At 40.2% G+C, this 25,119-nt stretch overlaps 1 protein-coding gene across 4 annotated transcripts in view; it reads left to right on the top strand.

Annotated features, from left to right (window-relative positions):
• Positions 1-7,930: 7,930 nt before the first annotated feature.
• The window catches only part of CDC16 (cell division cycle 16), a 46,854-nt gene continuing 29,665 nt past the window's right edge, over positions 7,931-25,119 (top strand). For 2 of the 4 annotated variants that reach the window (XR_008423865.1, XM_019443801.2), the window contains exons 1-12: positions 7,931-8,125; positions 9,794-9,848; positions 9,950-10,047; positions 10,984-11,022; positions 11,364-11,504; positions 12,994-13,153; positions 14,107-14,198; positions 14,909-15,042; positions 15,879-15,958; positions 16,991-17,040; positions 18,233-18,306; positions 20,038-20,163. Coding sequence is in view for 3 of the 4 variants with exons in the window: in XM_019443801.2 (XP_019299346.1) it covers positions 8,078-8,125; positions 9,794-9,848; positions 9,950-10,047; positions 10,984-11,022; positions 11,364-11,504; positions 12,994-13,153; positions 14,107-14,198; positions 14,909-15,042; positions 15,879-15,958; positions 16,991-17,040; positions 18,233-18,306; positions 20,038-20,163 (1,097 nt within the window). In the remaining variant the exon portion in view is untranslated. The remainder of the gene's footprint in view (positions 8,126-9,793; positions 9,849-9,949; positions 10,048-10,983; positions 11,023-11,363; positions 11,505-12,993; positions 13,154-14,106; positions 14,199-14,908; positions 15,043-15,878; positions 15,959-16,990; positions 17,041-18,232; positions 18,307-20,037; positions 20,164-25,119) is intronic. The other 2 variants (XM_019443800.2, XM_019443802.2) reach the window with 2 other exon arrangements.

The raw sequence follows: 25,119 nt of genomic DNA, 5'->3' as shown, positions 1-25,119 counted from the left end.
ACTCCATGAGTTCAAGCTACATGTCGTACTCTGTCCTGACAGCTGGGAGCCTGGAGCCTGCTTCGGATTCTGTGTCTCCCTCTCTCTCTGCCCCTCCCCTGCTCATTCTCTGTCTCTCTCTGTCTCAAAAAAAATAAAGAAAGAAAGAAAATAAGGGGATGGAGAACCATCTATCATGTTAATGGTCAACAAAAGAAAGCCAGAGTAGCCACACTTATATCAGACAATCCAGACTTTAAAATAAAGACTGTATCAAGAGATGCAGAAGGGCATTCTATCATAATCAAGGGGTCTATCCACCAAGAAGACCTAACAATTGTAAACATTTATGCTCTAAATGTGAAACCCCCCAAATATATAAATCAACTAATCACAAACATAAACTCATCAATAGTAATACCATAATAGGAGGGGGCTTCAACACCCACTTACAGCAATGGACAGATCATCTAATCAGAAAATCAACAAGGAAACAATGGCTTTGAATGACACATGGACCAGATGGACTTAACAGATATATTCAGAACACTTCATCCTAAGCAGCAGAATATACATTCTTCTCCAGTGCACATGGAACGTTCTCCAGGATAGACCATATACTGGGACACAAATCAGCCTTAAGTAAGTACAAAAAGATTGAGATCATACCGTGCATATTTTCAGACCATAACGCTATGAAAGTTGAAATCAACCACAAGAAAAAATTTGGAAAGGTTACAAATACTTGAAGACTGAAGAACATCCTACTAAAGAATGAATGGGCTAACCAAGCAGTTAAAGAGAAAATTAAAAAGTATATGGAAGTCAATGAAAATCATAACACCACAACCCAAAACCTCTGGGACGCAGCAAAGGCAGTCATAAGAGGAAAGCATACAGCAATCCAAGCCTTCCTAAAGAAGGAAGAAAGATCTCAGATACACAACCTAACCTTACGCCTTAAGGAGCTGGAAAGAGAACAGCAAATAAAACCCCAAACCAGCAGAAGACAGGAAATAATAAAGATTAGAGCAGAAATTAATGCTATTGAAACCAAAAAACAGTAGAACAGATCAATGAAACCAGAAGCTGGTTCTTTGAAAGAATTAACAAAATTGATAAACCACTAGCCACTTTGATCCAGAAGAAAAAGGAAAGGACCCAAATAAATAAAATCAAGAATGAAAGAGGAGAGATCACAACCAACAAGCAGAAATAAAAACAATAATAAGAGACTATTAGGAGCAACTATATGCCAATAAAATGGGTAATCTGGAAGAAATGGACAAATTCCTAGAAACATATACACTACCAAAACTGAAAAAGGAAGAAATAGAAAATTTGAACAGACCCACAACCAGTAAAGAAATCGAATTAGTAACCAAAAATCTCCTCCCAAAAACCCAAGAGTCCGGGGCCAGATGGCTTTCCAGGAGAATTCTACCAAACATTTAAGGAAGAGTTAACACCTATTCTCTTGAAGCTGTTCCAAAAAATAGAGATGGAAGGAAAACTTCCAAACTCTTTCTATGAAACCAGCATTACCTTGATTCCAAAACCAGACAGAGACCTGACTGAAAAGGAGAACTATAGACCAATTTCCCTGACGAACATGGATGCAAAAATCCTCAACAAGATATTAGGCAACTGGCTCCAGCAATACATTAAAAAAATATTCACCATGACCAAGTGGGATTTATACCTGGGATGCAGGGCTGGTTCAATATCCGCAAAACAATTAATGTGATTCATCCCATCAATAAAAGAAAGGACAAGAACCATATGATCCTCTCAATAGATGCAGAGAAAGCATTTGACAAAATACAGCATCCTTTCTTGATAAAAACCCTCAAGAAAGTAGGGATAGAAGGATCATACCTCGAGATCATAAAAGCCATATATGAACGACACAAAGCTAAGATCATCCTCAATGGGGAAAAACTGAGAGCTTTCCCCCTAAGGTCAGAAACAAGACAGGGATGTCTGCTCTCACCACTGTTATTCAACATAGTATTGGAAGTCTTAGCCACTGTAATCAGACAACACAAAGAAATAAAAGGCATCCAAATTGGCCAGGAGGAGGTCAAACTTTCACTCTTTGCAGATGACATGATACTCTATGTGGAAAACCCAAAAGATTCCACCAAAAAACTGCTAGAATTGATTCATGAATTCAGCAAAGTGGCAGGATCTAAAATCAATGCAGAGAAATTGGTTGCATTCCTATACACCAACAATGAAGCGACAGAAAGAAAATCAAGGAATCGATCCCATTTATAATTGCACAAAAAAACCCATAAAATATCTAGGAATAAATCCAAGCAAAGATGTGAAAAATCTATGCACTGAAAACTATAGAAAGCTTATGAAAGAAGTTGAAGAAGACACACACAAAAATGGAAAAATATTCCATGCTCCTGGGTAGAAAGAACAAATATTGTTAAAATGTCAATACTATCCAAACCAATCTACGTATTCAATGCAATCCCTATCAAAGTAACGCCAGCATTCTTCACAGAGCTAGAACAAATAATCCTAAAATTTTTATGGAACCAGAAAAGACCCTGAATAGCCAAAGCAATCTTGAAAAAGAAAACCAAAGCAGGAGGCATCATAATCCCAGACCTCAAGCTGTACTACAAAGCTGTAATCAAGACCATATGGTACTGGCACAAGAACAGACACTCAGATAAGTGGAACAGAATAGAGAACCCAGAAATGGACCCACAAACGTATGGCCAACTAATCTTTGACAAAGCAGGAAAGAATATCCAATGGAATAAAGACAGTCTCTTCAGCAAGTGGTGCTGGGAAAATTGGACAGCGACATGCAGAAGAACAAACCTGGGCCACTTTCTTACACCATACACAAAAATAAACTCAAAATGGATGAAAGACCTGAATGTAAGACAGGAAACCATCAAAATCCTCGAGGAGAAAGCAGGCAAAAACCTCTTTGATCTTGCCCACAGCAACTTCTTACTCAACATGTCTCCGGAGGCAAGGGAAACAAAAGCAAAAATGAACTACTGGGACCTCATCAAAATAAAAAGCTTCTGCACAGTGAAGAAAACAATCAGCAAAACTATAAGGCAACCAACAGAATGGGAGAAGATATTTGCAAATGACATACCAGATAAAGGATTAGTATCCAAAATCTATAAAGAACTTATCAAACTCAACACCCAAAAAACCAATAATCCAGTGAAGAAATGGGCCAAAGACATGAATACACACTTCTCCAAGGAAGACATCCAGGTGGCCAACCGACACATGAAAAAATGCTCAACATCACTCATCACAGGGAAATACAAATCAAAACCACAATGAGATACCATCTTACACCTGTCAGAATGGCTAACATTAACAACTCAGGCAACAACAGATTTTGGCAAGGATGTGGAGAAAGAGCATCTCTTTTGCATTGTTGGTGGCAATGCAAGCTGGTGCAGCCACTCTGGAAAACAGTGTGGAGGTTCCTCAAAAAACTAAAAATAGAACTACCCTACAACCCAGCAATTGCACTACTAGGCATTTATCCACGGGATACAGGTGTGCTGTTTTGAAGGGACACATGCACCCCCATGTTTATAGCAGCACTATCAACAATAGCCAAAGTATGGAAAGAGTCCAAATGCCCATCGATGGATGAATGGATAAAGAAGATGTGGTATATATATACAATGGAGTATTACTTGGCAATCAAAAAGAATGGAATCTTGCCATTTGCAACTATGTGGATGGAGCTGGAGGATATTATGCTAAGTGAAATTAGGCTGTCAGAGAAAGACAAAAATCATATGACTTCACTCATATGAGGACTTTAAGAGACAAAACAGATGAACACAAGGGAAGGGAAACAAAAATAACATAAAAACAGGGAGGGGGACAAAACAGAAGAGACTATAAATATGGAGAACAAACTGAGGGTTGCTGGAGGGTTTGTGGGAGGGGGAATGGGCTTAATGGGTAAGGGGCATTAAGGAATCTACTCCTGAAATCATTGTTTCACTATATGCTAACTAATTTGGATGTAAATTTTAAAAAATAAAAAATAAAATTAAAAAAATGAATAAACATTAAAAAAAAAGTTGTGGGATTAGTATCAGATAATATGATATTTAAGACTTTTCCACTTTGGGCAAGTAAATTTTCATAACTTTCTTATGCTATTACCTGTCTGTTTATTCATATACATTTGTGTATTTATATATTTCATATTATTACATCATGATAACACTTCCTCCATTGTGTTAGATGTGAGATTACATGAGATAATGTGTTTAAAACACAGGGAGTAGTACATTATACTAAATACTGCATCACCCAATAACAACTTAAAGAATGAATGGATGAATGCAAATATTGAATCTTACCTTACTGGCTAGGTGTTGAATCCTAAACTAAGACGTGGTTTTCAGAGTTAAAAAGGTTCATAACCAAAAATGACTATCAGTATATTTAGGAGCTTCCTTGATGGTCTCAGGAGTCTACTTAAATCCTATATAATCCTATAAACAAAAATATATCATTTCTTTGGAATAGCTGCTGTAGGAAATAGATTCTTATCCCATGAGGGTTTTTTTTTTAAATGTTTATTTAGTTTTGAGAGAGCAAGAGACCGAGAGAGAATGAGAGGGGGAGGGACAGAGAGAGAAGGGGACAGAGGATCCAAAGCAGCCTCTGTGCTGACAGCAGAGAGCCTGACACGAGGCTCGAACTCATGAACCGTGAGATCATGACCTGAGCCAAAGCTGGATACTTAATCGACTGAGCCATCCAGGTGCCCCATGGTCTGAGTTTTTTATAGGGCTTCCTTAGTCTGTACTTTTATTACTCCTCTGCCTCTGGTTGCATCTGAAAGGTCTGCCCTCCCCATCCCAAGGCTATCCTCCAGCAAGGAGTGGGTACATCACGGGCTATGGTGCTGGAAAGAAGAGACAAGATGGTCCTGGGAAGGGTGGTCCATGTACTTTAAATTGGTTTCAAGTAGGAAGGGTGGGTTTTCTCTGATCCACCTATATTTCCTACCCTGTGTGATAAAGGCATGCCTTTGGGTGACTGACTTGGTTAAGCAGTGTGGAGGGCAGAGTAACAGCCCCAAAGATACCAAATTTCTGACCTAGTGAATGTTGTTTCGAATGGCAAAAAGGACTTTGCAGAGGTGGTTAAGGATTTTAAAGAAGGCAAATGTCCAGGGTTATTTGGGTGGGTGCAATGTAATCCCAAGGGTCATCATAAATGAAAGAGAGAGGTAAGAAGATCAAAGTCAAAGAGAGATTTGAAGATGGATAATGAAGCCATGCAGGCGGCCTCTAGAAGCTGGAAAAGCCCAAGAATTGGATTCTTCCCTAGACCTCTGGAAGGAACACAGCACTGCCAACACCTGGATGCTAGTCAGGTGAGACTTATTTCAGGTACTGACTAGAGATTAGGAAACAAAATTAAAACTTTGCCCAAGTGTGGTTTGACTAATAAAGGAAATTCTATTTATTTTCCTTTCCTCACATTCATCCCTAGCATTTGCCTTCAAGGAACACACAGACTTCAGAGTGATATGGAAAAACGAACAGGCAGTTACCATCGTGTTTCTATGAGGAAAATACAGAGTGTTACTAAAAAGTATAGGAGGGACACACAATCCCAACTTGGGGAGCTCAAAGATTTCCTAAATGAAATGGCCATTGTATTAATCTGAGTTTCCCAGAGAAATGAGCCATGGAGAGAGGAGTGTGTGTGTGTGTGTGTGTGTGTGTGTGTGTGTGTGTGTGTGTACATATATAATTTATTATAAGGAATTGTCTAATGCAGTTATGGAGGCTGAGAAGTCTCAAGTCAGTAAGCTGGGGACCTGAGAGGACCAATGGTGTGAGTTTCTCTGAGTCTGAGTCCCAAGGCAGGAGAAGATCAATGTCTCAGCTCAAGAAGTTAGGCAGAGACTAAATTCTCTTTTACTCTGCCTTTTTGTTCTATTCAGGCCTTTAATAGATTAGATGAGGCCTACCCTTATTGGGGACGGCAATCTATTTACTCAGTCAACTGATTCAAATATTAGTTTTGTCCAAAAACCTCACAAACATACCCAGTATCATGTTTGACCAAAAATATGGGCATCCTGTGCTCCAAATTGACACATAAAATTAACCATCACAGCCACTCAGGTATGACGTGAAGGATTAGTTTGTATAGCATCATAATCCAGCTTGGTCCGATGAATATAACATGAAACATTTTTTGTGAAATATTTGTTCATAAAAAGAACAAAGCAGGTTCTGACAGGGAAATGTCTCTAATGTATACAAGTGAACAAGGCAATTCTCAGAGTTATTACACATTACATCATCATCGTTTTAGAAAAGAAAGATGTTTGTAAATGTGTATATGTACATTCAAAGCACAGAAAGGAGAGTATAAAGTGTATAACAATAATTGACAGTGATTCTTTCTGGGAAGATGTGAAGGAAAGGGAAAGATACAGAAGAAGAAATTTCAACATGTTACCAGTGTATATGCATGCATAGAAAAAGACATGGCAGATTACTCACAGAAGTGTTAAGAGAAGAATTTTTGAGTGAGTGGGATTCTTTATGGGTAGTTTTATATTCTTTTAGTTATTCTGCATTTTCTTTCTTTTTTAGGCCTTTTATTTATAAAGGTTTTAGCTACCTTTAAAAGGTAATACATGTACATAGTCTGAAATTCAAAAGGCACAAGATACCTAGGGAAAATCCTCTCACGTTTGGAAATGACATGGTGATTTATGGGAAGGAAGATTTTATTCAAGCCCGGGAACTATCACCATAGGGTTAGGGACAACTGTGATGGAAATCCGCAGTGAGGAAGAGAGATCCGGCTCAACTTTGAATACTGCACAAGCCAAGCGGGAATCTATAGCCAAGGAGCAAGGTGGGGGTCTCTGAATAGAATATTATTAAGAGGAAACATCAGAGTTAAGGGGGGGGGGGGGGAATTCGGTCTAAACGCACCCATGCGGCGGCGCCTGGGTGGCTTCGTGGGTTAAGCCTCCACTCTTGGTTTCAGCTCTTCATGATCTCACTGTTAGGGTCACCGTGGTGAGATCAAGTCCCGCTGTCGGCTCCGCGCTGACAGTGCAGAGCCCACTAGGGACTCTCTCTCTGCCCCTGCCCCACTCACTCTCTCTGCCTCTCTCAAATAAGTAAACTTACAAAAATAAAATTTAAAAAGATAAACCGAACCAACAGGACTCTTGCTGAAGGCAAGCCGAGGTGATCAGACCCCACTGGGGGATGCAAGCGATGAGGACTTTGGTCATACGTCAAGGGAGAGCACACATGGAGGGTGGGGGATTCCGGCTGAACTGACACGGGAATTCCTGTTAAAATGGGTCGATGCAGAACGGCACGTGGAAGTCCAACAGTGAGGTCTGGTTGCACCGGGGTTGAGGGTCGCCTGAGTAGGGTTCAGTCAGTGGGCGAACCCTCGCCAGTGGAATCAGGGTGTGTGGTCCTTGGGGGGCTGGCGTCCCTCACTAAGCAGGTGTCAACACTTCCCTTTCATTGCCGAATCCCACTCCATTCAAAGTTTTAATTGGCCAGCCCTTTTAGCTTACTTGTTTTTGGTCACTGCTTCCTCTACCTAGGGCTTCGGGCCCTAGGGCCGCAAGACAACATGACGGGGAAGCGTGGCGACCCCCGCGGCGATCCGGGAGGTGGGCCACCCCCCTTCCCGCCCCCGCTGCCACCCGGCTGCCGGCCTTGAGCTCCCCGCCCCCCAGAACGAGCTAAAGAGCGAACGGCGCCCGGACACAACAACCGGCCGTGCTACCAGAGCCCTCCAGTCGGGAGAAAAGGCGTCCGTGGTCCCCAAACCCCGGCAACCCAAGGGTCAAGGGAGCGTGCCGGAACCATCAGCGCACCCCCAGTATCTGGAGCCGGAGGGAACGCGTTTGCGGAGGACTTCCGGGGCAGGGCCTGGCAGGAGCGGAAGATCCCGGCGGCGCCGGACAGGGAGCTGGCGACAGCTGTGCGGGCTCGGGGCGGGCCCGGTTGGCAGCGGGAAGGAGGGCGCGCGCGGGGGCGGTGGACCACGCTCTGCCGGATTCTCCGGCCGCGCGGCCATGAACCTGGAGCGGCTGCGGAAGCGTGTCCGGCAGTACCTGGACCAGGTGGGCGGCCCAACCCGGGGAGCGCAGGCCCCGGGGCTCGTTGAGGCCAGCGCGCCCGAGCCCTTGCCCGCAGGGTAACTGTCGTCAGGGTCTTGCTGGCGCTTCGTCCGGCGGGGCCTGGGCTGAAGCCCCGGAAGGGAGGGAGGCAGCCCCTCAGCCCTCTCTGCATCTGGGAGGATGAGGAGCCCTGGGAGCGCAGGCCACCAAAGCGCAGCGCGAGCTTTACACGTGTTGACTCCCGCTCTGCAGCCGTCCTAACTGCTGCGCGCAGTGGGTGCTCAGTACAAACTTAGTGCTCAGTGGAAGTTAAAGGGTTATTTTAGGAGGAGAGTTGCAGGATGGCCTTTGAATTTAGCTAGCTAATGGAAAAGTTTCGAGAAGCTTAGTTGTAATTCTTATTTGGCAGAATTCAAGTGAATAAAGATACAAACAAGCCTGTTGTGTCAAATCAGTACTTTAACAAATTCATGTTGGGACGCCTGGATGGCTCAGTCGGTTGAGCCACACGGACTTCAGCTCAGGTCATGATCTCAGGGTTTGTGAGTTCGAGTCCCGTGTAGGGCTCTGTGCTGACAGCTCAGAGCCTGGAGCCTGCTTCGGATTCTGTGTCTCCCTTGCTCTCTGCCCCTCCTCGGCTCGCACTCTGTCTCTCTCAGGAGGAAATAAACATTAAAAAAATTTTTTTTTTAAATAAAAAATAAATGTTAACTCTGTCTGTATTCCCTGCACTGCCCATGAATGAGCAGCAGTTTGTTTAGGAAGTGTCTCCAGAATCAGCAGCATTACTTTTATCCACAAGGTCAGGTAGTTTGTTTGTTTGTTTGTTTGTTTGCTTTTAACATTTAGTTTTTGAGAATGCTAGCAGGGCAGGGGCAGAGAGAGGGAGACAGAGAATCCCAAGCAGGCCCTGCGTTGTCGGTGCAAAGCCCAGCCTGGGGCTTGAAACCACCAACAGAACCCTGAGATCAGGACATGGGCCACCTAGGCGCCCCAAGGTCATTTAGTTTTATAAAATTTATACTCTCCAAATAAGTTGAAAACCAGGAAGGGGAGGGAAAAGCATATTTGATATGAAATGTTTCTAATGGATGTGACATAACACTGCCAGATGCCTGCGGTATGTTAGGGTCCTGTGTTGGTGAGTCAGTTGAACTGAACAGGTGCTTCTGAGCACTTTCTTTTTGGTTCTGGGGATGTAGTGAGAGATGAGACAGGTCCGGTTTCCACCCTGGGGGCACCTACCTTGAGCAGATTTGTAACCATTCCATAAGCATTCCTTTTCCCAGATTGACTGGTGACAGAGTACCTAGCTGGTGTTCAAGAACTGTACAAAGACAGAACGTTGCTAATGAGGAGATAACTGCAAAATAATTGTTTAAATTATCTACTGTCTTAGATACCTGCTTATACATTTTTACAATGTATAAGTTTAAAAAAATCCTACCTTCTTGAGCTGTATGTATCAAAGAGCCTACAATAATGTTTTTGTACCTTTGAACCAAAACTCACCTAGCTGAGATGTAAAATGGAGATAAGATTGGTAGACCTTTGCTACATGTAAAAAATTGTATTAAGATGTTGATTTATTATATAGCATTCTAACGATATTAGATATCTGTTTAAAACTATTGAAATAACAAGGTGGTTACTTTTTGTGTTTTGATACAGCAACAGTATCAAAGTGCTCTATTTTGGGCAGATAAAGTAGCTTCACTCTCTCATGGTAAGTGACAACTTGTAATTTTTTTTTCTGATTTCTATTTTAAAAACTTTTCTATCTTTCCTTGTGCCTCTGACCATTTATGTGATTTTTTTTCCTTCCAGAGGAACCCCAGGACATTTATTGGTTGGCTCAGTGTCTTTACCTGACAGCGCAATATCACAGAGCAGCTCATGCACTTCGGTCACGAAAACTGGACAAAGTAAGTGATTGTGTGAACTTTAAAGCTTCCCAAACTTTTCAAAAATGCTGTTAGATGAGGGGCACCTGGGTGGTCAGTTGTTTAAGTGACTCTTGGTTTCAGCTGAGGTCATGATCCCATGGTTTGTGAGTTCGAGCTCTGCATTGGACTCTGCACTGACAACATGGAGCCTGCTTGGAACTCTCTCTCTCCCTCTCTACCCCTCTTGAGCCCTTTCTCTGTCTCTCTCAAAATAAACTTAAAAAAAAATGAAAGGTATTAATTTAAAAAATATCATTAGATTAAATGTCAAAGTTATTTAAAAGGATTCAATTTTTCTTATTGAATGTAAAGAAAAATTGTCTTATTCCTAATCTCAGTCACTTTTGTCCCCCAATCTAATCACTCAGTTTTGAAAATTCTGTTTTCTAAGTAACTCTGAAATTATGGATATTCGTTTCCATTTCATTACTGCTCATACATGTCAGGCCTTTAATTTGTTTTGTTTTAGCTTCTTGTCTCTTTTCTTTGATAATATCTTTCCCACTTCCATTTTCCCTGACTCTTTTTAGCAGTCTTTTAAACTATCACAAGAGTGGTCTTCCTAAAACACAGAAACACAGACCTGATTGTAGCACTGACAGTATCAATCAGTGATTTCCCACTGCCTACATAGGCACCAGAGTCCCTGTGGTTTCTCTCCGTCGGTGTCGAACCCACCACCACCACCAGTACAAGTAACATGTGCAAACTGACTGTTTGCAGTCCCATAGAGGAGTGCCCCTGCTCAGTGCCTGGAATGCTGGCCAGCCCCTCCACCTCTGTCCCTTGCACATGTTTTCTTAACTGCTAGTACTTTTATGCCGTTCTTCCAGAGTTTATATAGTTTACGTCTCACGAGTACTGTGTTTGCATCTTCCTGCCATAACCTCCTTAACAGATTGTTTTCTCTCCTAGCTGTATGAAGCATGCCGCTACCTTGCAGCTAGATGCCATGTAAGTATGCCATCTGTTTTAATTTTCTTGGTAAAAGTTTAATTATGTTGCTGTTATACAGAAATCTGGTGGTGGAGCTGGCAGATTAGTAAAGTATTCATGAGGAAGTGTTCTTTTCTTTAGTATTGTGTGCTATAAAATATTGATTCTCTATTTACCAATATCTGACATGCATGAAGAAAACTCTGCCTTAGAATTTGAAATTTTAAGCTCTACATTTTAAATATAAGTAATGAGTAGGTATATTCTATGACCCTTTTAAAATTGACAGTATTTGCTTGTATGTCTAGTGTTCGAAGTGATAGGTGATAAACAGTAGTTCTGGCTTTTGCACAACACAGTATGCTGCGAAAGAGCATCAGCAGGCACTTGATATTCTTGACATGGAGGAGCCAATCAACAAAAGGTTATTTGAGAAATACTTGAAGGATGAAAGTGGCTTGAAAGACCCCTCCAATGACTGGGAAATGTCACAGTCCTCCGTAAGTAATGCTGCAATAAGCATACTTCAGTAACATCAGTAAGAATTACTCACATGACATGCAAAACATAAATCACTTTCTTTTATTTCAGTATCACCATGTTAAAACAGTTCAGTTGCCAACTTACTTAATTTGCCACTGAAACACAAGAAGACTCCGAGACATTTCTGAGTCATTAGATGGAAGCTATAACTATGTCCTCATATGCTTGAGTCTGAAATACGCTGACTTGAGAGCTTTCTTCTCATTTGATGCCTTAAATTACTCCCACAGATGGAATAACTTTTCCCTTTCTTACTGTGTTTCAATACCTACCCCAGGAAACCATAGTTTGCTTCTTTCCAGGGAGTGGTTTGGTGTTACTCTTTATGTAATTTGTTTACTTCAGTTTGTATACTTCATACCTGCCTGAAATTGCAAATTCCTTGTTGGCAGAGATTATATAATGTAACATAATAAATGACGTTCACAGATTACTAATCTCGACTGTTATTATTTTTTCTTTTTTTCTGCTTTTTTTTTTTTTTTTTAACAGCCTTCTTGAGACTATTTATGTGCTAAGGAGCACGTTTATTTTTCTGCTAATAAAGGTATTTATGAGGGAGTCTGGTATTACCATTATTATTTTTGGACTACATACCATTTACCTGCTAAGAAATACATGGTTTGTAATGCATTATTTATCTTATGAAATTATTATTATTATTAGTATTATTTTTTACAAGTCATAAGATACTGCATTGGTGTAAGATTCTCTTGTTACATCCTCTTATTTTTAAGTTTGGATTTTATGATGAGTCTTCTTTGTCCCTTTACCAGTTTTAGCTGCCCGTCTCTGGATCATCTGTAGGTTTAGTTGCATGTTTCTTGAGGTTCAGAGTCTAGAATCTAGGTTGGATTGCCGCCCACATCCTCTTGTTAGTGGTAGTGGTGAGGTGGCTACTCTGTGAACACCTCACATGTACTCGCTTTGCAGAAGACTAGCACCTCTGCTTCTCACAGGGCCCTGTAAGTTAGATGAGGAAAGGAAACTTGTCTAGGGTCACTAGGAAGCATCAGAGCTGGGGTTTTAACTCAGGTCTGTCCAGTGCTACAAGTTCATGACCCTAATCGTGGTACCTTATTGTGCCAGTTTTTCAGTGTTTATTACTAAGATCCTTTCATTGCGACCCGCCTATCAAACTGTCTGAGTTTAATTTAACATTTGGATTCTGCTTGCTATCTAAATCATTACCCTCTTTGAGACAGAACAGATAAGGAACCAAGTAGCAGTGACGTGCTGTAGTTCTAAAGATTGTTGAAGTGAGGAGAGCCTAGGGAAGATAGAGAAGTTTTACTTCGCTTTCCTGTTTCTGTTAATTTGTTGGGATTGAATAAATTATTTTAGAGGTCAAGAGAAGTCTCAGCCTTAAGATAATAGATCATTCTGATCAAAAATTAAATTTCGACGTATTGATTTAGTACATGACTCATCATATTTTTCCAACAGATAAAGAGTTCTATTTGTCTTTTACGAGGGAAAATCTATGATGCTCTGGATAACCGAGCCCTAGCTACCTATAGCTACAAAGAAGCGTTGAAGCTGGATGCCTACTGTTTTGAAGCATTTGATCTTTTAACATCACACCACATGTTGACAGCTCAAGAAGGTTTGGAAACTCAGGTGTTTTCATGTTTAGCACAATTAATATCATTTGGATTTTTTTTTCTCTGAAACCTATACAATCAAGAGCAGACTATGCATGTTTAAACAGACCTGAAGCACATTGCAAAGGACAGTGGTGGATTGTGCAGTGCCCTTTGCTGTCAGAATCTTTAGGGTTGTGATGTGGTGAGGTCATCTTTTTGGGAAGTAACTTGAGGTAGTGTAAACCAAGATCTCAGTATCTGATTCAGAGATGCCCAACATGGCTTTACCTCAAAGCCTTTAACAACATCAGGGTGCAGGTCCCAGCTCCAGACAAGTGGAATGGAATCTCTGGCAGTGGGGCCCTGGCGTCAGATGTTTTAAAGCTCTCAGATGACCCTAAGGTGCAGCTAGGCTGAGAACCACAGACCTAGTATGTCAGCAGTAATATGAGGTGGATATGTGCAAGAAACACAGAGAAAATAGGGATGTTGTGTTAGTGGGGTTCAAGCACATTTTAGTCTATCTAGTGTAGTAGTTCTCAGGTTGATTTTGTGCCCTAGGGACACTTTTGATTTTTATAAATTGGGGACGGGATGGGAGGTTGCTAATGGCATCTAGTGGGTGGAGGTCAGAGATCCTGCTAACCATCCTGTGGTGGCGTGGGACAACCAACCGACAGAATTATCCACACAGAGTGTCAGCAGTGCTGAGGCTGGGAAACTGGCTGGGTGGTTCTTACATCTGGTGGTGACCAGAATCGCCTAAAAGGCTTCATGGCTTAACCCTCCAGGTGGTTCTTATCATCTGGGTCTGGAACCACTGTCTTAGATTTTCAAGTATATTTTGATCTTGTTATTCTCTCTTTTGAGTTCGATTTACTTAGACCAAGAACTATAGAAGAATATTTTTTATTGATGCCTTTTTTCCCCCATAAATATTGTGAGGACATTCTTTTTTCTTAACATTTTTAAGAGAAAGAACTTCTTGAGTCACTACCTCTTAGCAAGCTCTGTACTGAAGAACAGGAATTGCTACGCTTTCTATTTGAGAACAAATTAAAAAAGGTGAGTAAAAACACAAAATTAGTGAGTAAAAACACAAAATTTGCTTTATGTAACTATTTTACTAAATTTGGCATCTATTCTTTTACTAGTTAAATTTTTAAAACTTAATTTTTATTAGCACATTTGCAAGAATAGATTTTAGATTACTTGAAATAGATGATATGATTCCTTAAAAAGTGTCCAAAATCATGTCTTTTTTCTAGGGATTCCTTATGCTAAAAGATTGAACTGTAACATAAGTGGGACGTTGTGTGAAAATGAGGATTTTTTTCTTATGCTTAGTGAACTTTTTTTTTTTTAATTTAATTTATTTCTGAGAGAGAGACAGAACATGAGCGGGGGAGGGGCAAAGAAAGAGGGAGACACAGAATCTGAAACAGGCTCCAGGCTCTGAGCTGTCAGCACAGAGCCTGACGTGGGGCTTGAACTCAGAAACTGTGAGATCATGACCTGAACCGAAGTTGGATGTTCAACTGACTGAACCACCCAGGCGCCCCTGAACTTCTAATTTGTAAAATACTTCCTGCCCTGGAATTCCGTGATAAAATTGAGAGTCCAGCTGATTAAGAGGAGGACTGATAAGATATAAAGTCAGGGCTCCCAGAGGTTCACACCTGCCCTGTGTAAACCCTTGAGCCATTGGGCCAGATCGAGTCTGCTGTTTGATTTGTACTGCACATTGGGTTCATGTTTCCCTTTCTCTGTTGCAGTATAATAAACCCAGTGAAACTGTCCTCCCCGAGTCTGTAGATGGTTTGCAGGAGAATCTGGATGTGGTAGTGTCTTTGGCTGAAAGACATTATTATAACTGTGATTTTAAAATGTGCTACAAGCTTACTTCTGTGTAAGTATATCCACTTATTTCTGTGTAGGAGCATAGAGTCCATTCTCATTTTACCTAAGAAGTATGTAGGACTGCTTTGTGAATAAGCTTGAACTAATTGGTGATGATTGAAGTTGCCTTTACAATTTGCAGAGTTTACTAGAAGGGTTATTGTTATCTTAAAAGAGCAATTTACAGACACAGGTTTATGGGCACTTATAGGTTTAGTCCATTGCCTTGGGAATAGACAATTCCCTCGTCTCAGTGTTTTATAATTTGCAAATTTGAAAATACCATTCTGGCACATAGTCTCATAAAATCCCTTCTTTGTTAAAGTAGGGACTAGTCAAATCCTGTAGATGCTGGGTGCTCAGTCAGGCTTACTAAGTAGCTAAGCCATCTCCCTGCCGCCCCCACCATACCAGTTTTCCAGCGCACATGATTCAAACTTGTGTTGTAGCTAAATTACATATGCTATTTTTAACAGATCTTTGGGATTACTTAACATCCTTGAATTCACAAAAATATTAATTGACAAATACTTACGATCTGTTTAATATTTCATATTGTTTTTAATCCTTCTTAGTAATTAGACTGCTTATTTTGTAATTCTGTTGATTTAAAATAAATGTATGTGATAGTGTTTATTTTTATTCCTTCTAAATAAACCAGAATTTTCCCTTTCATTTATAAGATAATCATTACCTTAATTGAGCCAACCTGAAGGTAATGGAGTTAAAAAAGTAAAAAAAGTATTTTACATAAAGATGTAATGACTGTTTAGACATAGCTATTTTAATGAGGTATGTTCTGTTATGTATTGCTTCTGGCATGGTAAATGTTGCTTTGACTTTCAGAGTGATGGAGAAAGATCCTTTCCATGCAAACTGTTTACCTGTACATATAGGGACACTTGTGGAGCTGAATAAAGCAAATGGTAATTTTTTTTTAATCAAAATAATAATTGTTAAGACAAAAAAATTTTCTGTAACTCTTGAAATTATGTCTCATAAGTCCTGGATAATTGAGATTGCAGTTAACAACATAATGGAGTTCTCTGACAAAAGTAACAGCTAGTGTAAGAAAAGCTTATCAGAGTGACTGAGGATCAATTCTCTTATGCCTACAGAACAGTGTTTGTTTTCCCTTGCTTCCTGTTGTCAAATGTACTTTATGGTTTAAGTTGTATAAGCTTTAGAGTATCGGCAGATAGTTTTTCTTTTTTTTGTAAAATCCTAAGAAAACTGATAGAAAATAGTTTAGAAACTGGGTGGGGGCAGAGTTTTTGCTTGTGTTTCCTATACTTTAACATTTCAGAAACATTTTAGTTATGTTTGGATGTTATTTGCCCTTAAATCTTTTAAGCTGTGTCAGGAGTTTAAAAAGCCTGACACTCCAATTCCAAACCCCTTCTGCTCCGGGTGTGGTCTATGGACCAGCAGCATCACATCTCCTAGAAGCTTGTTGGAGATGCGGACACTCCGGCTGTGCTGGTCTAACGGATCCAAATCTGCACATAGGAAGCTTCATCATGATGTGTTAGGACTTACACGTTACTCAAGAAGAAATCATCTTGCTGATTTGAAACTTGAAAGTTTGATCACTCAAATTGGTTATGGGTAGTTAAGATGGTCCATAATAAGGGCACAGAGTGTGTGATACCAGTTATGAAGATAAGCGAAGAGCTTTGAAATTACTTCTCAAGCACCATGACGTGCTTTATCATGAGAGACTCGTCCAGTTTTCCAGTCACTCCAGAAACACTCAGTGTCCACTTGTAGGGTAAGACGTTGGTGGGGGGCTGTGAATGAAACAACTGTAGTAGTTGTATATTTTATTAAGTAAATAGAAAACTATGAAAGTGTTACTATGAGAATAAATTTGTTTGATCGTGAAGAGTTGTAACTAGAGGAAAGTCATATCTTAAAATTGACTGGATCTAATTCTTTTTTTCTTTTTTTTAATGTAGAACTTTTCTACCTTTCTCATAAATTGGTGGATCTGTATCCTAGTAATCCTGTAAGTAAATGTAAACCTTTTTTCTTATGGTGTATTTTTCTTACCTGAACTCTAAAAAAATACTTAACTGGCTTTTAGGTAGTAACTTATATTTAAGTTCAAGCAAATAATGTTTGTTTATTTATTTATTTATTTATTTATTTTTATTTTTTTATTTTATTTTTTTTTACATTTATTTATTTTTGAGAGACAGAGTGAGACAGGGTGCAAGCAGGGGAGGGGCAGAGAGAGAAGGAGACAGAATCCAAAGCAGGCTCCAGGCTCTGAGCTGTCAGCACAGAGCCTGACACGGGGCTTGAACCCACGAACCATGAGATCACAACCTGAGCCGAAGTCGGATGTTCAACCAATTGAGCCACCCAGGCACCCCCAAATATAATGTTTATTTTAAGGTGTTGGAGGAGGACCTCCTAGTGCTATGATAATTAGAAGTAGCGTTAGCTTTTCAATCCATGAAAGTATTTAAGTATCTTGAAACAATAGCTTAAAACAAAAATCCTTTTATTCTGGTTACAGAAATAATATATGCTTATTTTAATATACTTGATATACAGAAAAATAAAATGTTGAAAATGAAAGTCATACTCTCACCTCTTGTAAGTGATGCTAATAATTACTTGGTGGCTTCCTCACCTTGCACGTACAGCATAACTTACTGAATTGTGCAGTAGTTGGGTCATTGGGTCTCTTAGGCTACCTTGGAACACAACTGGGACCCAGAGATTAAAACTAATTCAGGAACTGTGTCCTTAGAGACAGAAGTTAGGGATCAAAGCCTAAGCCTCACCCAAGAATCTCTGCCCTTGGCCAGTATGAAAATAATTTAGAAAGAGGCAGAATCAGTGCAAGAGAAGTCTGCTAATGAGGTCGAGCCTGCATAGTGCTGGTGAGAACCTGGGTGGAGCCAGGGAGGACACGACTCAGGCTGGTGTTTGTACCAAGTGTGAAGGAACCTCATCTTGTATCGAATGCTGCAGGGACATCATTGAAGGCACTTTGAGGAAGAATCTGTTCTTTTTTCATCTAGGACCCTTAGTAAACAGCCTGTCTCAGAGAAGTTTCTAACTTGAACTAGAATAACTTGAGCTAGAACACGTAATGGAATGTGTAGTCCACCCTCTGGCCTGGTATGTTAGAGATTTCCAGTTCCAAGTCAACCATCTTTGGTCACAGTAAATTTTGAACTTTTTAGGTGTCTTGGTTTGCAGTGGGATGCTATTATCTCATGGTTGGTCATAAAAATGAACATGCCAGAAGATACCTCAGGTATGGATCTGTTGTCTTTCTCCCTCTGTAACGAGCCTATAGTAAGGGATTTCTTGTTCATCCTTTTTAATACGATAATTAAGTACTTTAAAAGCAGTATGAAAGGATAATTTTTTTCAGATTCAGTTCAGTTGCATCAATTATGTACCTTTTTTTTTTTTTTAATGTTTATTTATCTTAGAGTGAGAGAGAGTGCACACATGAGAGCAGGGGAGCGACAGAGAGAGAGTGAGAGAGAGAATTCCAAGTAGGCTCTGCCCTGTCAGCACAGAGCCTGACGTGCGGCTCAAATTCACGAACTGTGAAATCATGACCTGAGCCAAAATCAAGAGTCAGCTGCTAATTGACTAAGCCACCCAGGTGCCCCAATTACATACCTTTTTATAAGATGTCATGAGGGGATATAAAAGTCAGTGGTGTAGACCTTATTCTCAAGGAATTTACGATGTGTGTAAATTATAAGTGAGAAGAAACATGAAACAATAATAGATGTTTGGAAGGTCCTGTTTTTCATTTACAGAGATACTCGGCACCTTTTAACTTTAGGACTTCTTTTGTTAATACTTGTGAAATTACATGAAACTACATGAGATTAGGGTCACTAAATGTGACTATAAAACAGAATTCTTGTCATAGTGAACTGGTTTATATAAGGATCTGCTGTGTGCAGCCCAGTCAAGCTACTTTATAAGTGTGATTTCAGCCACATGAACAAACTGGAAAGTGGATCTAAGAAAAAGTGTGTAAACTTTGGACATAGATTTGAATTCTAATACAAGCTCTACCACTTGCTAGCTGTAATTCCTTGGGAAAGTTAATAACCTCTGACCCTCTCTTCTTTAAAAATGGGAATGATACAATACTTGTATCCCAGGATTGTTAGGAAAATTGGTAGGATGACTCATAAGGATCCTGCACTCGGAAAAACAGGGAGTTCTCTGGTCAGTTGAATGTTAAGCATTTTAGAAGAACTTGCTTGTGCTTTTTCCTGGAGTAGGCAGATGATTCAGATGTGATAGTTCCTCTGAACTGTGCTTCTCTGATTTAGTGATGGACTCCATGTGAATCAAGGAACATTTGAGTGATAGAAAACTTAGAAAATAAAATGCTGGGAAATGGCATCTCATTGTTTATATTTTCCTTGTTTTGTGGTGTGTTCTCTTTATTCTGGGTGTCCTGGGTCACCGGGTGTCTGCTGATTGAAGACTACTTATGACGGCTTAAGACTGTGTGGTGCAGTCTGCAGGACCAGGGTGTTCTCCTGCTGCCGTCCACAGGGTGTCACTTAATCTTCCCAGCCTCAGTATACTGATGTTTAAAATACAAATAACGATTTACCTTGTAAGTTACTAGGTGATGCACATGAAGCATTTCACATGGAGTCTGGTGTAAAATATGCCCTCATTAAATGGTTGTTGCTACCACAATTACTGAAACAAAGCTCTTGGATTAAGTAATATTTGTAAATTCAGAGTGTATTTGTATTTGTAAATATAGAGTGCCAGTGGGTTCAACTATTGGACCTAAAAAGTTGTGGACCTCTCTTAAAATGTCTTAAAATTTTGCTTGTACTATTAAACATTCTTTTATTTCAAATGAGATTAACAATTGTTATGTAAGTATTTAATATGTTAAGAGCTCATTTATTTAATTCCAATATCCTTGAAGCTATCAGCTTATATAAAATTAACAAGAATGAATCTCTCACTAGAATGACGTTTCTTGTTTCAGCAAAGCGACAACACTTGAGAAGACTTACGGGCCTGCGTGGGTAGCGTACGGACACTCGTTTGCAGTTGAGAGCGAGCATGACCAGGCCATGGCTGCTTACTTCACAGCCGCGCAGCTCATGAAAGGGTACGGCAGAGTGCGTGGTGAAATCCGTGAAGGGCTGCTCTTGCTAACAGAATGACGATTCTGTTACTACTGTCATTGCCATTTGGTCGCTGAACTAAACAAAAATATCTTATTTGTATCTTGTTAGTAGCTTATGATTGAACATGGAGGGAAAGAGGCTGGTGTAGTGGTTTTGACCTAGCAGGTCACTTTCACCAGTACAGAATGGCACTAGGAAATTAAGCTGAGGGAAGAAAGGAGGGTTAGAGGCTCCTTCTCATGCAGGAATGAAAGTATTCGTGAGCAAATATGTTATCTTTATCCTATTTATGTCCAAAAGGTATTTGATGTAGGCTTTGTGGACTGTATTTGACAGCGTTCTTGATTTTATTTACTTACTTTTTATTTATTTTTATGAGAGAAAGCATGCGCGTGTGCGCATGAACCAGGGAGGGAGGGGCAGAGAGAGAATCCCAAGCAGGCTCTGTGCTGTCATTGCAGAAGTTGATGCGGGGTTCCATCTCATGACTATGAGATCATGACCTGAGCCTAAATCAAGAGTCAAGACACTTAACCAACTGAGCCACCCAGGTACCCCTCCAGTGTTCTAGATTTATATCAATATTAAGAGTATTGATATTAAGTGATATAAGTGCACCCTAAGAGTATCTTACTTTGTGGTGGGGAGTCAACTCTCCTGTCAACTCTCTTTGGACTTGCCTAACACTTGTCCTAGCCCTACCACGTGGTGTTCTTTTGTGTGGGCTGTGTCCGTTTCTGGAGAGGTAGTAGGAGTGTAGTAGTTCCAAGGGCTGGTCTGGAGTCAGACTCCTGGGGGTCTCAGCCAAGTATGTACCCTCTTGAAAAATAGGGAGAATTGCAGTACTTATTTTCTGGGAATAATTGAGACAATACCAGTTAAAGACTTGGAACAATGTCTGACATGCAGAAAGCAGTCAGTAAAAGTTAGCTGCCTTAATTTCTTTGCTTATAGTATTCAGAAGTGGGATCATATATTTATCTTCATTGAACGTCATCTCGTTAGGTTTGATTTACCTTTTCTATTTCCTTACAAGCATTCTAAGTGTAGTCACTGGGGTAGGGCTTTATATATGAATTTGGTCAGGGTGAGGATATATAATTCAGTCCTAATACCAACGTATTATTAGAAATAGTTCTCCAGGTTAAAATGGTTTCAGCAGTTACTGACCCACCTGAATGGTCCTCAGTACCAATCATGGAGAGTCCATGATTCTCCAGCTTATCCACTGTGATGTGTGAGACCTTTCTTTCCCAGTGTTTTGCTAAAACTTGGCTCCCGTGTCTACCAAGACCTCTAATCTATCAATCTGGTCAATTGGCAGAAAAAAAAGTCTCCACAATTTACCTTGGGTTGTTTCTCACTATTTTTTTTAACGTTTATTAATTTTTGAGACAATGCGAAAGACACAGTGCAAGCAGTGGAGGGGCATACAGAGGGAGACACAGAATCTGAAGCGGGCTCCAGGCTCTGAGCCGTCAGCCCAGAGCCCGACGCGGGGCTCGAACTCAGAAACCGTGAGATCGTGACCTGAGCCGAAGTCGGATGCCCAACCAACTGAGCCACCCAGGTGCCCCCTTGGGTTGTTTCTTATGAACACAGGCTAGAGTATGCTTTTTAATTTTATTTATTTTATTTATTTATTTTTTCTGGGTGCTCACAAACCCAGAATAGTTATTGTTTGTCAGTTTCTACCTAAGAATCAAAACTAATTACAGAATTTTCCAGTGTAACAAACTACATTCAAGTAAATTTTCAAATCTGCTCACCAAGATAAGCATTATTCTTTTCATTTCTTCCCCATCAGAACAACTTTGCATTCTCTTAACTTCCCTGTGTTTGGATAAATGTTTGAAATTGTGTAAATACTGTAAGTGTTCCTTTATGATTTCTTCTTTGAGCCACTGGTTATGTAAGAGTATGTTGTTTAATTCTCACATATTTGTGAATTTCCCAAATTTCCTTCTGTTAGGATTTCTGATTGAATTCCATTGTGGTTAGAGAGCATATTATATGTATCTCAGTCCTTTCAAATTTATTGAGGCTTGTTTTATGACCTCACATGGTCTATTGTAGAATGTTCCAGGTGCACTTGAGAATCTGCTTTTTTGGGGTGATTGTTGTACTGCAGTCCCTTGGGTCTGATTGGGTTCTAGTGTTGGTCATGTCTTCTGCTTCCTTGTTTATCTTTTGCCTAGTTATTTTATCCATTGTGGCAGGTGAGCTGTTGAAACCTCCCAACTATTATTTTTGAATTTTGTCTTTTTCCCTCCAATTCTGGCAGATTTTGCTACATGTATTTTGGGTCTCTATTGTTAGGTTTTGAGTGCAGTCTTTCACTATTATAGGAGGTCTTTCATTGTCTCCGGTAACAGCTTTTGTCTTAAGTCTATTTTGTCTGATACTAGTATAATCACACCAGTTCTCCCTTGTTACTGTTTGCATGGTCTTTTTCCATCCTTTTACTTTTAACTTGTGTCTTCAAATCTAAAGTAGGTCTCTTATAGACAATATGTAGTTGGATCATTGTTTTATTATTCATTCTGCCAATTTCTTTCTGATGGAATTTTATGTGTTACTGTGTTATGTAATTACTGGTAAGTAGGATTTATGTTTACCATTTGCTCTGTTTTTATGTCTTTTTTGTTCTTCCTTGTTACTGCCTTTTTTGTTAGATATTTTGTAATATACCATTTTAATTCCTTGGTTTTTCCTTATACTATATTTTTTGAGCCTTTTGTTTTGGTTTGGGTTTTTAGTGGTTATCTTGGGGATTACAGTTAACATCTTAAAAGAATCTAGTTTGTAGGGTGCTTTCCAGCACCAACAACCAATTCTCTGATTATCTGGACACTAGCTGGGTCCAGTTCTGACTGGTCAGTTCAGTTCTGACACTACCCGGATTTAGTACAGACCCTTCACAGGTTAAGCACTCAGTCCCATAAGACTGCTGCTCCCCACTTCAGACGCCAGTGGTAAGTCCCAGACCACTTTCACTTCTGACTGGCTAGAAATCGGGGGTTCCCATGACCCTCTCCTGAGATTTGGTGATTTGCAGAATGACCCACAGAACTCAGGAAGGCATTTTACTTAATTCTTCTGGCTTGTTATAAAGGGTATACTCCAGAATAGCCAGACAGAAGGTATCCACACCCTCTGCAGGCAAGCCACTCTCCCGGCACTGCACTGTGTTCACCAGCCCAGATACTCAGTCTCTTTGTTCGCAAGTTTTTATGGAGCTCAATTTCCGGCCCTTCCCTTCATGGGAAGTCAGTTGGAACTTTTGTTCCCACCCTCTTATCACTTGGTCTTCCTGGTGACCAGCCCCTTACAAGGCTGTTTTGGGGCCCTACCCTGAGTCACCTTCATTAGTATAAACTCAGGTGTGATCAAAAGGGGTCACTGTGAATACCAAAGAGACTCCTATCACTAAGGAAATTGCAAGGGTTTTTAGGTGCTCCGTATCAAGAACCAAGGGGAAGACCAAATACATTTCTTACTTTACCACTGCAACTTAATTCCAGTTGTATACAATTTTACTCTTCTGCAGTTCTGTTTCTTTCTGCCTCCTTTGTGCTCTTATCACACAGATTACATGTTACACATCGTAAGCCCCCAACACAAATTTATGATTGTTCTATTACTCAGTTATCTGTTAAATCAGGTAGAAGAATTGCAAACAAAATATATTTGTACTGTCTTGTGTTTACCTAGGTGGTAACTTTTATTAAATTACTTAAAAAAAATTTTTTTTTTTTAATTTACATCCGAGTTAGCTAGCATATAGTGCAACAGTGGTTTCAGGAGTAGATTCCTTAATGCCCCTTACCCATTTAGCCCATCCCCCCTCCCACAACCCCTCCAGTACCCTCTGTTTGTTCTCCATATTTAAGAGTCTCTTCTGTTTTGTCCCCCTCCCTGTTTTTATATTATTTTTGTTTCCCTTCTCTTGTGTTCATCTGTTCTTTGCCTTAAAGTCTCATATGAGTGAAGTCATATGATATTTGTCTTTCTCTGACTGACTAATTTCATTTAGCATAATACCCTCTAGTTCCATCCACGTAGTTGCAAATGGCAAGATTTCATTCTTTTTGATTGCTGAGTAATACTCCACTGTATATGGAAACCACTTCTTTATCCATTCATCCATCGATGGACATTTGAGCTCTTTCCATACTTTGGCTATTGTTGATAGTGCTGCTACAGATATTGGGGTGCATGTGTCCCTTCGAAACAGCATACCTGAATCCCTTGGATAAATACCTAGTAGTGCAATTGCTGGGTTGTAGGGTAGTTCTATTTTTAATTTTTTGAGGAACCTGCATACTGTTTTCCAGAGTGGCAGCACCAGTTTGCATTCCCACCAGCACTGCAAAAGAGATCCTCTGTCTCCACATCCTCGCCAACATCTGTTGTTGCCTGAGTTGTTAATGTAAGCCGAATATTCTGACAGGTGTGGTTTTGATTTGTATTTCCTTGATGATGAGTGATGTTGAGCATTTTTTCATGTGTTGGTTGGCCATCTGGATGTCTTCTTTGGAGAAGTGTCTATTCATGTCTTCTACCCGTTTCTTTACTGGATTATTTGTTATTTGGGTGTTGAGTTTGATGACTTCTTTATGGATTTTGGGTACTAACCCATTATGTGATACGTCGTTTGCAAATATCTTCTCCCAGTCTGGTGGTTGCCTTTTAGTTTTGCTGATTGTTTCCTTCATTGTGCAGAAGCTTTTTATTTTGATGAGGTCCCAATAAGTCATTTTTGCTTTGCCCTTGCCTCTGGAGACGTGTTGAGTAAGAAGTTGCTATGGCTGAGGTCAGAGAGGTTTTTGCCTGCTTTCTCCTCGAGGATTTTGATGGTTTTCTGTCTCACGTTTAGGACTTTCATCCATTTTGAGTTTATTTTTGTGTCTGGTGTAAGAAAGTGGTCCAGGCTC

Source organism: Panthera pardus, unplaced genomic scaffold (assembly GCF_024362965.1).
Source record: "Panthera pardus isolate Hobbes unplaced genomic scaffold, ASM2436296v1 HiC_scaffold_1, whole genome shotgun sequence".
Classification (NCBI taxonomy): Eukaryota; Metazoa; Chordata; class Mammalia; order Carnivora; family Felidae; genus Panthera; species Panthera pardus.
Note: the sequence above shows the minus strand (reverse complement) of the source record. Positions and strands in the feature narration are given on the sequence as shown.